Genomic DNA, 13,927 nt, shown 5'->3' on the forward strand with positions numbered 1-13,927 from the left:
ACACAATTATGAGAAGTCATCCTTGTTATTCAGTCAACTTACAAAACCCAGAAATCTAAAATTGGTTTGTACTTTTTCATAGAGAGACATCAGGGTAATTTTTATATATTAGACACATAAAGTTGTATTTGGAGGAATTACTTCATAGCGAATTGAGTGCCAGATGGATAAAGTTGCAAAATTATAGCTTTCTATTATACGCGCAGATACCAACTTTTCTGAATATCTGAACCAATGTTATGTCGTTTATGTTCCAAAAGTTTGACAGTTTTCGTCGTGCCGTTTTTTTTACACATTGATTTTTTTTCATTCACACTTGTCAAAATTTTTTTACAATTTAGCATTGCCGACTTCAACACGTCTAACGAAATAACCAGACAAGTTATAATGTCTGTTGCTTTTTGGGTCTCAAGAGCAGAAAAGTGTGCTTTTGGTCCATTTAATGATAATTACCATAAATGAAGGGATACACCTAAAACTGTACGTAGAAAAGTACCAAAATTGAAGTCAGCCCAGACAGAGAGGCGACAGGGAGCTGTACCCCGTGACCCCGACGTGATAAGGCGCTCGGAGGGGAACCCCCAGCTGCAACTAAAATTCCACTGCCAGTGCGCCGTGATAAACACAAGCATACTATTCTTAATCCTACATGGAAATGAGACCCAAAATCATCATTAGAAAGACGTGCCAGACTGAAATAGACAATGGCAATCATAGTTTGATACTCATTTCTCTGCTCAGTTGCTCTTAAAAAACCCAACCCAATATCTTCCTGGTCTTTCCTCATCACCCATCTGTTCAAGTTCTCTACATAATTTTCTTGGACCACCTCTGCCCCTTTTGCCTTCTATTTATCCAATGAGAGTCAGATATTCGAGGCCTTAACACTTCCTCAATTGTCCCAGAAACCCCAATTCCTAATCATTTTTATTAGTGAGCAGACCACTCAAGTTTCTTTCAACACTATCTCATTTGATTTTTAAATTTCTTTTTCCTTTAATGAAATTTTCAATGGACTCCAAAGAAACCACATTTCTGCTGCTTCAAGATTATTTTCTAATATCTTTGTTAATTGTCCAGCACTCACAACCCTATATGGCCCCACATAGCCTTTTATAATTCTTATTTTGATTGCCATTGAGATGTTTCTGTTTTTCAGGATTGGTATCATTTTTATTGAATGTCTTTAGCTATTGCAATTCTCCGTTTTATTTCAAAGGTACATATGAAATTGGATGTAGCCTAATCATATATCCTAAATATCTGAACTGTTGAACTTGTGAGATTATATATTACCTTTGCTCATGAGATACAAGTTCTTCTTCTTTTCTTCTTTGCATTCCCCTGCTAGATGTCAGGAGTAGTAGACTGCTGGTAGTGCAGCTGATTAAAAAAAAAAAACGACAATTTTTCCTACTTTGTAGGGCCGTCTGCTTACAGGCAGCTGCATTCCAATTTTGAAAGACCACTAGATTTTTTATATGGACCTAAGTATTTTCTATTTTGGTGCAAATTAATTTTTTATTTAGCCTGGTTGATGGTCAAAGCCTACTCATCAATTTTAGGACCACCAAGGGATTTTAATGAGAGTAACTTGCACACAGGACCTCCGAGACCTTTTGCCCTTATCTGAGAGGGCTAGATGTGTGATCTTAACTACCCTAAGATCAGGGGTGTGGCTAGATAAAAACTGTCATTGGCATAAGTAATGTTATTAATATTTCATCCATTTACTTGTTGCTGTTATCGATCCAGCAACAGCTTAAGACCTCGGCTTTCTTATTGTTGATAACTGTTTCACTATATGTTACAGAGGTCTGGGGACATAACACAGTCTTGCCTAACTCTCTTTTAATCTGTTTATATTCGCTGTACTCTCCCTCAATTCTAACAGCAGAGTTTTGGTTCCAGTAAAGATTTGTTATATTAAATCCTGTCCACCTATGTCTGGCACTCTTGCAATTTTAAATAGTTTGTTACGTCCAAGTCTAACTTTGTCAAAAGCCTTGAGTAATCAACGATGCATAAAAATAGATTCTTCTGTGCTTCAATACACCTGTCCAATAACATTGTTGAGGTAAATATAGCATTCCAGGAATCCATGTCAGGAACAAAGCCAAACTATGTTTGACAATCAATTTTTTAAACCAAACTATAAATTAGATACAGGAGGCTGAGGTTTACAGTTTACCTTTCATTTACTTATACGAATCAAGGGCAGGGACACCTTCCTCTTCCCTGTGCCCCTGTTTCTTTGCACAACAATTAAGTAGCAACCATTAAAAAAAGGGGGAAAATAAACTACCAGAAAAGAGCTCAAACAATATACACTGCCAGCCTAAACTGGAGAAGCGAGTCTGACACAAAGTAACAGCAACCATAGCGAAAAACTACTTTGGCTGCAGGAATGAAAATGATAATAGGGCCTACAGGAAAAGGGTCACATACAAAAACTGAATTCAAAGGGATGTTTTGAGGATATTTCCTGTCATCTTGACCTCACAATAATTATGCATAGCTTTGTGAAGTGCCTCCACTGAAAAGATGCACAAAGGAACTTTGAAAAAGAGGAGTACACAAACAGGCACAGTAGCTATGACCAATACTTTCACTTCAAATACAACATACTCATACATAATGCAATGATACTCCTGCGCCTTGAAGGCTGTGCAACATTGATACAAAAAGTTCAGCAACATACACATGAATACTAAAGGCATTCTGGAAATGGTATTGTTCTTATTTTACCACTCAGTCACCAGAATTAACACAAAAAAGCACATTCGAAGCTACAAGCTTCACAACCATTTGATAACAACATCAACTGCGCAATGGTCACATTCATAAGCCCAAATTATTACAGTGAACATCTTTTTTCCTATTATAGGAGCAAAGTCTCTCTCTTCATAGCTTGTTTCTGACAATATCTGTAAATTGCTCATCTTGCGTTAAAAACAGAAAAATGTTTTTCGTAAATGCACTACTAAAGCACAATCAATTCAAACTTCCTTATAAAACTCACTACATTATTCAACCTTGGAACACACAAGGAACTTCAATAACACAAAAAAAGGGTTGCTTTGAACATTTCCAAAAATTAAAGTTTCTAAAACACAAACACATAATATTATGATCATATACCTCCACCCGAAAATTATGAGTACATTATTTAAAAGATGGCATCAGAAACTGTGATATCAGCCATGTAAATTAATAATACCACAGACCTTTATATGCACTATAAGAAAAAGAATGTTTACTCCTAAATACGCATAAAAAGTAGTTAACTATTGTTTCATTCTTAAAGACAAATAACCAAATTAACATTTTTTGTTTCTGTAACTTTCTTTAGATATCTCTTTTAGAAAAGGTAAAAATCTATTTAAAAAATAGGAGAATTAAAAAGTTTCATCAACCATTTCCAAAGGAAACAAGTTGAAAGCTGCCCTTGAACAAACTCACATTTTTAAAAACAAGATACATGTATTGTAACAGCTGATAAAAGAGTATCATATCTATTACATTTATTGGAGCAGATGTAACAGACACATACAATGTTCATAGGAATCAATATTCTGATAAATAATAACACAACACAAAAAAAACCCCTGCATAATAACGATGCTTGACTGTTTGAGCAGATGGACATCATTCACAATTTATCTATTTTGATGCACAGGAAAATAAAAAAATCCACTAAGGACAACAGAAATAAGCATATAAACAGGAGGTAAGCACCAACACAACATAGAAACGACTCCGTGTGCTAAAGGTGGCAGAAAACTTTGATATATTCTGGAAACTGACAAATCACTGAGCTTATTGCTGGAGCAAAAAAAACAACAAAAAAAAAACAACCCCCAAAACCCCTGAGACATAGAGGTGTTATGTCTAACTATACTTTGCTTTTCAAACCAGCAGCTATCGGAGTTCTAGCCTTTCGGCCTCATCTTAGCTATAGATGTGGTCACTGTAAGTTCATGGGCTTATCATGAAAATAAACAATAAAAACTGTACTCTGAGATGAGCGAAAAGTGTTACATTTTCGTCAGCAGATGTGGTGTTTATTAGAAAACGAGCTCATCCCTATACTCTCTACCCTCCCGGAGCCTACACGACTTGTGTACATCTCATCACATTAAGGTATCCCTTTTGTCTGTGGACTAGTTACAGGTAAAGGTTACAAACAGTGTACTTGAATATAAATGTAAATCATTATCAAGTACTAGATCTGCGACAGATATGGATTGCCCTTCATTCTTTTGCTCGGATGCTCTAGAAAAAGCCAAATCATCCTGATCTTTCCCATTCACCCCTCTGTTAGTCTTTAAGTATGGATAAATAAATCAGGACTCTGCATGATGTCGAAACCATAAGCACATGAGCTTATCCATACTAAAAAATATCAAAACTGATTGACACATAGAGAGAAGTGGAATCTCTTTGGTATGGATGTGGTCCCTTTTTGTAGATGAGCTCATCATTAAGCTAAACATGAAAAGTCTCATCTTTTAAAGACAGGTCGAGTGATCTCAGTTACTGATGAAAGTGCATTAACTTATCATATATAAGTAAAATCCAGACTCCCCTAATATATTGAAAAGGGTTTCCTCTTCAGTGCAGACGCAATGCCCTACAGTACATGACTTTATCACTACAATATATATTTGGACCCTCTGATATGCATGAATTCCAGGGTACATTTCGGACCAAGAAAGACAGCAAAGTCTAAAGCAAAGTTTTCGCATTAGCATGCCTCCTATCAGACACTAGAACAGGGACAATCTCTTCTCCTTCTGCTTTGCCTGATGTGCAAAAGAATTCCCCTAAATATGCTGATATTCTTGGACACATACATAACAGAGGTGCAGTTTGAGCACGTCGGAAGAATGACTGAAACTAAGTGTAAAGCATCCCAAACATTTGACTCCAACCTTTGAATCCAATTTTAGCTCTACAGGCACAGAAAGTTAAATTCTCTATGTGTATTTACAGGATCATGAGCAAGACTCAGACTACTTCTCCACACCAAATGTTCTGGATAGATATTTTAAAAACTCAATTTTTAAAAGGATTTCTGATCTCAAATTTGGATTTTGTGCAAAATTTGAACATCAGGACCACCCATACTGTCCAAACAGAACCACCCATACAGAGGCAAATTTTTAATAGAGCCTGGGAGCAATGGAAATGTGCAGAAGACTGGCAGAAAGCCATTATGGAAAAAAAGGGCAACAAACGTGACTGCACAATGTACAGAGGTATCTCCTTGTTAAGCCACACAGGGAAAGCATACGCGAAGATAGTTCGAACAAAGGATAAGACCTATTGTAGAGAGAAACCTGAGTGAAGCTCAGTTCGGATTTCAAAAGGTAAGAGGATGCACGAATGCTGATTCGCATCATGACAGCTATGTGAGAAAACCATCGAACATGACAAAGAATCCAACATCATCTTCATAGATCAGAGGGCTTTCGACAGAGTAAACCGAATCAAAATGTGGAAGACACTTGAAATGTTTGGTGTCAAAGGACAACTGTTAGACAATGTTAGAGCTAAATTACCAACATCAGAAACTAAGGACAAAGGAAGGCAACACAGACTAGTTCAAAGTAAGATCTGGAGTAAGACAGGGATGCGCTCTATCTCACTTTTTATAATATACATGGACACATTAACGCAAGACGCAAACCAAAGCCCAGAAAGACCCGAAATGAACTTCTGTTTGCAGACCGCCAATGTCTTATTCATCAAGACCAACAAAGCCTCCAAAATCACACGATCAAACTGAACAGCAGTGAGAAATTTGATGTGAGAATAAACCCATCAAAAACAGAAGTTATGAAAGTCAGCCAAAACCATAGTCCCCTGAACTATCATGTCAACAGTAAACAACTAAAACAGCTCAAGGAGTTTAAATATTGATTTGGCTGCTCTTCTGCTATCAGTGCAGCCCATGACCAGGACATTAAGTAAAACCCATGAAAGCAAAATCACTGCATGCGAGATGAAATGTCTCCACAAAACACAAGAAGAGACAAGTGGAGAAATGAAGAAGTAAGAGCCTGCCTGCATTTAATAGAAAAACAGAATAAAATGGTTTGGCCACCTGTTATGAGTGTCACCTAGCCAGCTAGCCTCTAGAGCCTAAAACACCAAGTACTGAGGCTATACATGAAGAGGTAGACCATGCAATAATATGGAATGAGGGATTCAAAGAAAACCTGAGAAATTATGATATCCCAATTGAAAGATCTGCAGAGTTGGTCTACCATAGAAAACTGCATCTCTCCTCGACACTTAACGGCAACAGAGGATGAAAGGGTCAAAGATAAGTAAAAGAATGAATACAAGACAACTGTTGAGACAGTTTGAAACATTTATTAGTAGACTTGTGTTAACATCAAATTCGTTATTAGAACTATAATCATATTTTGGAAACCCTATTCAGTATCAGCGAGTATTGTTTGTTAATATGTGTGGAGAGTGAAACACAGAAAAAAGACCTGACATCTTTCAGAAGCCATTTGTGCTATCACACAAATACACACACACATACAGACAAAAAGAGAGAGAGAGAGAGAGAGAGAGAGAGAGAGAGAGTCATTGCAGTTTATTTGAAAATCACTTTAGGAATCCCACCTTTTCAAACTTGTACATTTTGGCCCTGTACCCCAGAGCAGGAAATTATTTGCTCAGTCCAAAGTGCTGAGCTCCTCACTGTTCCCTGTACCCACTGCTGTTCAGAAAGTATTAAATAAGGTTACTCTGGTGCTGATTTACTTGAAGGTCTACCCAGATGTTTCTCATTTAGTTGACGGTCTACCACCATATTTCTCTGACAACTGGTTTAGTTGAAGGCCTGCCATGTGAGAGGGACCAATTTACATTTTCCCTTTGGGTGCATACAAGGCTTGGGTTGTCATTTGCCATATTAGAAATGTTTTGGTGGTTGTGATTCGTCTGGTTGGGGGTGGGGGGCTGACCCCCATCCTTCCCATTTCTTGAAAATAGTCCCATCTGACCACTTGCTGACACGACTCGCTTGTAAATCATATACTATACCGAATCAAAATAATTTGATCTAAATGAAACAGCAATTGAAGCAATCCACCCACCTATGCATCACAATTGTGTAATGCCATCACCTGTACTCTAATTGTTCCCAGCGCTGTCATTACCACAGCCAATCTGGTGGACTTGACTTACGTAACACTAGATCTCCTGGACTGCAGTAGACTGAGGTCAATTGAGCAGGACTTACAGTAGACCGCTGTAGCCAGGTAGACTTTCAACTTAACCAGCACAGTTACTTTCTTTTGTTTCGACTCAAAATGCCAAATATTGCATTACTGGGAAAAGAATAATGTGTTTTGCTATGCAGAGATGGCATTACATTTTTTAAAAAGTGTTACAGCAGAGAATAAAAAATTGATCAAACTCTGCAAAATATCTGCAATTGGGTGCTTCTAGGAGGACTACTTCTGCTCACTTGTTGTTTTTTTGGTTTAATTTTTGTCTCTCAAAGTACAGACTACAGTAAAAAAACAAACAAAAACCAATACACAATAGTTGAAGAGTCAGTCTCTACTAAGAATCTCTTTAAAACAGCAAAGTTGAAATTAGTACAATCCCACTGCACTGTGAGTAGTAGTACAGAATGCACTGACATGACTTGCAATGCGCACAAAAGAGTCACAATAGCAACCTCTCTCAGCAAAATGTAAAAATCTTCCAAGTGACAAGAGCCGAAGATACCCAGTACCATAAACAAAGAAAACTGCAGTCACCACAAAAACCATCTAAGAGGTTCATTCCAGAAAAACTAGTTTATGCTTTATGTCAGCCCTGATTCACGCAAAAACAAAAATAAAACACGATAGGGGCTGGAACAGAAGGCGAACTTGAACTAGTTCTTTTGGAAAAAAAGCTATCAGACCAAAAGTTGGGGGAGGAGTCTTTATTGAAAAAGTAAAACAAAAATTCCTACAGCAAAAAAAACCCAAACAACAACAACGGGAGTAACTTGCTTATGCAATTAATATTCTAATGTCTACATTCATTTCACAAACATAAGCCAAACTGCTTACTCAATGTTATGAATCCAGCTTAAACATTGATCTCCTGACTCGAGACTAAACTAACGCAAGTCACAGTATGATTCTCTTCTATTCTTACACCGGTCATATTTGTGATTTGTGAAGAGTGTGCTACTCATCTTACTTTTTTGTTCATTTACGGGAAACTTGAAAAAGCTAAGCCAAACCCATCCTTCTTTACACCGTTTACACATTAGATGGATGCCTTAAAAGCTTACATGTAGTCTTACCTTATGCTAGGTTTACAAAACTCCTTTGAGAGCATCAATGACAAACACTTTCTCTGTACACGTAATTTGTTAGCACACTACAGTTGGAAGCTTTGTAATTATTGGTCTTCCTTAAAAACAAGTACTGTTGGAACCATTGGAGATCAAGAATTTGCTGGACCATATTTCAGTTTGAAAATTCCACAAAGGCAACTACAGGAACACAGCACAGAAGCGAATAGAATTTGGCACAATCTAGAGACACCATCTGCTTAAGTGCAGTGCACACCATCATGCAAACTGTTCAACTTTCTATGTTCAACTTAAAATATTTTTTAAAAATCGCAAATCTGAGCCCTAGCAAATATGGCATCCAATTGCAGACCATAGTAAGCCTTTACGAAGCTGGCCATATTTTGTCTAGATTGAATTGGATAATAGAAACTGTGAAAACACGTAGAAGGAATAAAGCATTCAGCTGCAGTAAAAAAAAAATTGTAATCTTTAACCAGTGATATTCCAGTTGAATGTGGAAAGTTGAACAGTTTGAGGGGTAGTCTGTACCACTTCTAAAGGAGCACAGAGAAACACACACCAGACATACCCATCGGCAAGGGAATGAGGAAGGAGTTGAGGAAAAAGCAAAGAATAGCCCTCTACCCCTATGTACACCTTATGTAAGTGAAAAAACCCAATAACAGTAAGTATGCAAACAAATGCCAGAATGGATGTGCTACTGCAGGCATACATGGTTAAGAGCATACTTTCCAGTAGGGACATGCCCTAAGCGGAGAAGCAGTCTATTATTACTATAACTACACTATCATGATTAAAAGGAGACGGAATACTGCAGTAGTTCCTGTCTCATAGACTGGAGTTCAGATGCGATCCAGGTAATATTATTTCCTTTGAAAGAAAAAAAAGTAGAACGAGCAGGGGTGTGAGCTATTATTTACTTTTGCTTAAGTGGAAGACGACCATCATAAAGGGAAGGGGCAGGGGCTGTTGGAGACAAGGAAGAGGATGGGAAAGACGACATCCACACTCACATGGCCGAATCTTGATCTGTGGCGCAACTATGTTGGGTGAGGAATAACTGTAGCTGATGGGGGATGGGGCGCGCCTGAGTTTGGGGCTGGAGGTAGGTGATCGTGCCGGGGATGTAGTAATCCTGCCTGGGGATGAGGCTCGCTTTTGTGTGCCCGGTGGGAGAGGGGATGGGATACGCACCGGCGAGGACATGGGCCGTGGCTTGATGATGCGCACAGGGCTACTGCTTGGGGACAGCGCCAGTGCGTCAAGCGTACACGAGGTCTCCATCACACGGCTGGGCGTGGATGGGCGTTTGGGGCTCCCTGAAGAGGAGGAGCCCCCACCGTTGAGTTTGCTGACTGATGACTTAATCCCTGCTAGTGCCAACCCCGGGAGCCGCTTGGGGCTGCCGAAAGGTGACACGAGTGGGGAGGCCCGGGGAGTGCCGGGGGTGCGTGGAGTCCCAGGGGTGAGAGTATCCGAGCTCATGGCCGACGTTATAGTCCGTGGGCTGGAAGGAGAGACCAGGGACTCAGTGGAAGCCGAGCCTAAAACACTAGAAACCATAGAGGGAGCCAGCAGCTTTGTATCATCTGCACTCTCCAGACAGTCAGTACTAGACTCGTCTTCCAGATCAAAGTCAGAAAGAATGATACCTGTGGTGTAGGTTGGGGATCCGCTTTCCTGCCGGGTGATGGCTGGGACGTCGGGAACCTCCTGGTCATACAGCGTCTCACACGATGCAATCGGGGCCAGCAGACGCGGCTTCGGGGGCTGGAGAAAGGCTGTTAGCTCAGACCGGCTGTCATCACTGTCCACAGACTCTGCTCGCTCAACTGCGTAAGTAACATACAGGTTTAATCATACACTGCAGCCTAAATTCTAAATAGCCCGTTCAACTGTGAGAGCAATATTCAGTTAACATTAAATCCTATTCTGCAGCCTCAATTCCAAAAAAATTAAATAACTGTGGAGTAACATACAGAAAGTGTTAAATAAAAGACTGTTGTAAAATCAAAATGCCCAAAATCTAGACGAAGCAACATTTCACAAAAGTGGTAAGGTCAACATGCATTACATAACTGTCAAGTTTGGGGAAGACAGTTTGGGGAACTGAAAATCCACATGAAACTTGAACATGAAAAAGACTCTAGTAAAATTAAAGTTTTCTAAGCTTTGAGGGTCATTCTTTTTGTAACGCAATGTTATTAATGTTGACAGCAAATTTGAAAAGTATGCTGCAGAACTACTTTATTAATCAGCTCGAACAATTGGCGAGATAGATAATACAGTGCTTCAACAAGATGGTACCCTTTGCTACTGTCTCTACGTCTCTAAATGAAACATTTTATAATAAGTGGATAGGAAGAGGTATGCCTTTACCTTGGGCCTCCACTTTGTAAGATTTTCTATGGGACATGTGAAAACAACTGCGTATGCAACCAAACTTTGTTTCTTAGAAGACTTGAACTTGAAAGCAAACCAATGTATTTTCTGGCATTTCTGTAAGCCATTCAGCAAATGTTTTTGGAGCATTGCAAAATCGTGTAACCTTTGCATTACTTCTGATAGTGGAAAGGCAAGAATTTTAAAAGAATAATAAAACCATACCAAAATTTAGAACGTTTCTTATTTCTAATACTTTTGACTGATTCTTTTTGTACTAAAAACATTACATTGCCAAAAGGACAGCCCCCATATCAATGGTGTTATGCTCTCACTGTGTTACTGCTAGAACTAGGGCAACACTTTTTTGTCCTAATCACATTGCTGGTGTCAATATGCGAGTCTTCAATAAAACTCAGGCCAGAGTCAGCATACACAACAAATGGTATAAAGGTACAGTGGTTAGACTATTGTATCTTCTCTTCTCATTTAAATCAGTAAGGCACTTTTTGGCCAGTTGAAAAATTTTCCAAAATCAATTACACAGCTCGAGCATAACACCATCGGTATGTATGTCATGGCATCACCAGGTGGCCTACATTTCTGAGCCAGGTTGAGGGGAGGTGGCTGGGGCAGCAATCCTTTGCCAGAGTCGGTCTGGAAAGAGCCACGGGTCGAGTCCACGCTGAAGGAGACCCGTGGGCTGCTGGCTGCGCTGCTGCTGGCCGCTGAAGTCTCTGCATCCTCCTGTTTCATGCAACCAGTGCTGATTCTGCGCAGCTTCTCTGCCTGAGGCTTGATGACGTAGCGAGCGTCCACCTCAGGGGGCTCTCCTGTGAACTCTGGGGGGCTGCCCGCTTCCTCTTCCTCCTCCTCTGCACACCTGCAGGATTGTGAGATGGGAATGGAACACAATTTAAAGAGATATTTTGTATCCATGCTCTTTACTGCACCCCTGCTTTAGACACTTGCAATTACTACACATGTTCCATCTATTTTTCCTCTGAAAGGAATATCAAAATACTATGTTTTGACAAAATAGCTTCCTGTCTGTCACAATGCAATTAACTTTCTATAAAGAAAAATGGATTTTTTTTCACTAACAGCATAACAGAGAAGCAAAACTGTCTCAAGCCTCAACACTTTCAGAAACGCAAGCTACTAAAAGGTACACCATTTCTTAACCCCTTCATGTCAACTCCCATACACAATATGACCAGCATCATGTGCCTAGACGCCATCCTCCCCTACAAGGTACGCACTTAAATAAGCTGATTTGGCAATTATGTGGAAAATAACACGTGCAGCGTATAGGATTTCATAACCATACTTCAAAATCTTTCAGTGGAATTTTATCGTGAAACTCATAACAAATTTGAATTCTGGGATAACACAAATGTACAAGTCACCTAAATCTTTAATTTTGAAGGGAACCAAAATTTGACTGAAACCTATCTATCTGGACTGGAAAAGATTAGGCGCAGTAAAAGTTGAACCCCCCCCCCCCCCCAAACTTATGTTACAAAAGAGTTAACAAAGAGGGGGGGGGGGGGTGTCAGTGAACTGACTTCCACCATTGTAGCCTCATATTTTAGGTAAACCCAGCAGCTTAACAAAAACATAGTCATGGCCTTGGAATCTGCAGAGAAAGTGTATAAAATTAAAGAATAGGCTTGCTGCTGTCTGATGGTTATGAACTTGACCCTTCCCTAAAAGTCAGAAGTCAAAAAACCAAAGTGGTAATGAAATTTTTCCGATTGACCTGGATCAGGTGTTGTCTTTAAAATGAAATATTTGTTTCTTGTATGATTTTTTATTTTATTAGCAAAATGAGAAGGGATGTTTAAGTGAAGACAGCAAAACGAACGATTGAAAAAAAAAAGAAAACCAAGGAGTGAGTGGGTGATTGCGAGCACATGCGCATGTGTCGGTGTGAGTGTGTGTGAATGAGAGAGTGAGTGAGTGAGAGAGAGTGAGTGAGAGAGAGTGAGTGAGTGAGTGAGAGAGAGAGAGAGAGAGAGAGAGAGAGAGAGAGAGAGAGAGAGAGAGAGAGACAGAGAGACAGAGAGAGAGAGAGAGAGAGCAAGTGAGCAAGTGAGAGAGCAAGTAATTAAATAATAATCTCACTGTGCAGCCACTTCTGTGAGGCTGGTGTTGAGGTGGGCTCCACCTTCATGGCTCTTGTATACTTTCTTGAGCGCCTCTAGCAGTGTCTGGCCCGAAGTGAACACGCGGTACGTCAGCAGGAACGTGTTCAGGAAGTCAATGCTCAGGAAGCGGAGATCTGTCAGGCGGTCCAGCAGCCGATCCACACTTGCGTGTCTGATCTGGAGGTGAACAAACAGTCGTAAATGTTTTACATTTGTTGATCAGATAGGAGGTGGACTGCTTTGAGCGACCCTACCTGTCATGGCCAACTTGAGTTAAGTGGGATACACCATCCCAGGAGACAAGACAGGGAAAAATGAGAAAAAGAACAGGAAGAATCGGAATACCATCATCTTGAGCGACTTTGTGAGCTTGTAATTGGATGGGGCCCCTGCAGAAGATCAAGACTTAGTAGGAGGAGCAAAAAGCTAAGGAATCAACAATTGCTTGGAACTGACAGTATCTACACCCTTCGAGATGTGCTTCTTCAGGGGACGGAGCGCCTATGGAGATGCCCCTTGTGCAGTGATGTCGGTCCTTCACATAAGTAACAAGAAGACAGAGATACTCAATAAAATAACTTCCCCAAACTGGAATCGATCTCCCATCTTCAACATGCAATGGTAAGGTGCCTAATAGTCACACCACAGATGCTGGTAGAAGTGCACAAGACAAAAAAAAAGGAGATGTGGGTCGGTGTCGGTATAAAGGAGCATGATTTTATATATTCACGCTCCCAAATGGTCATGTCTTGTATTCTATCCATTCACTGAGAGAAAAAGGTTTTGATACAAGGTTAAGTCCATGACCAAGATATTGCACACTTATTAAAATTAAATAAAAATGGAACTGAAAACAATACGCTACAGTACAAAGAAACAACAACAACAAACAAGTGTGGGAGACTAGCAACTTATGGAACAGAGAACAAAAAAGATTATTTAGATTGAAAGAAATCCCACTTCTTAGGTAAAGTAAACATAATTTTCAGGATGGACTCAACTTGATGAGTATTCACAGAACTGACAGAGGGGGAAAGAAGACAAACTAATT

General features: G+C 39.8%; 1 protein-coding gene across 1 annotated transcript in view; it reads right to left on the bottom strand.

Annotated features, from left to right (window-relative positions):
* LOC101851437 (ras-specific guanine nucleotide-releasing factor 2) overlaps window positions 1–13,927 on the bottom strand; it is a gene marked incomplete in the record, with an annotated part of 169,876 nt that overhangs the window by 34,120 nt on the left and 121,829 nt on the right. The window contains 3 exon segments of the mRNA XM_013087478.2: window positions 9,358–10,176; window positions 11,326–11,609; window positions 12,854–13,053. Of these exon segments, the coding sequence (XP_012942932.1) occupies window positions 9,358–10,176; window positions 11,326–11,609; window positions 12,854–13,053 (1,303 nt within the window).

The sequence above is a fragment of the Aplysia californica genome, unplaced genomic scaffold, assembly GCF_000002075.1.
Source record: "Aplysia californica isolate F4 #8 unplaced genomic scaffold, AplCal3.0 scaffold00591, whole genome shotgun sequence".
NCBI classification, from domain to species: Eukaryota; Metazoa; Mollusca; class Gastropoda; order Aplysiida; family Aplysiidae; genus Aplysia; species Aplysia californica.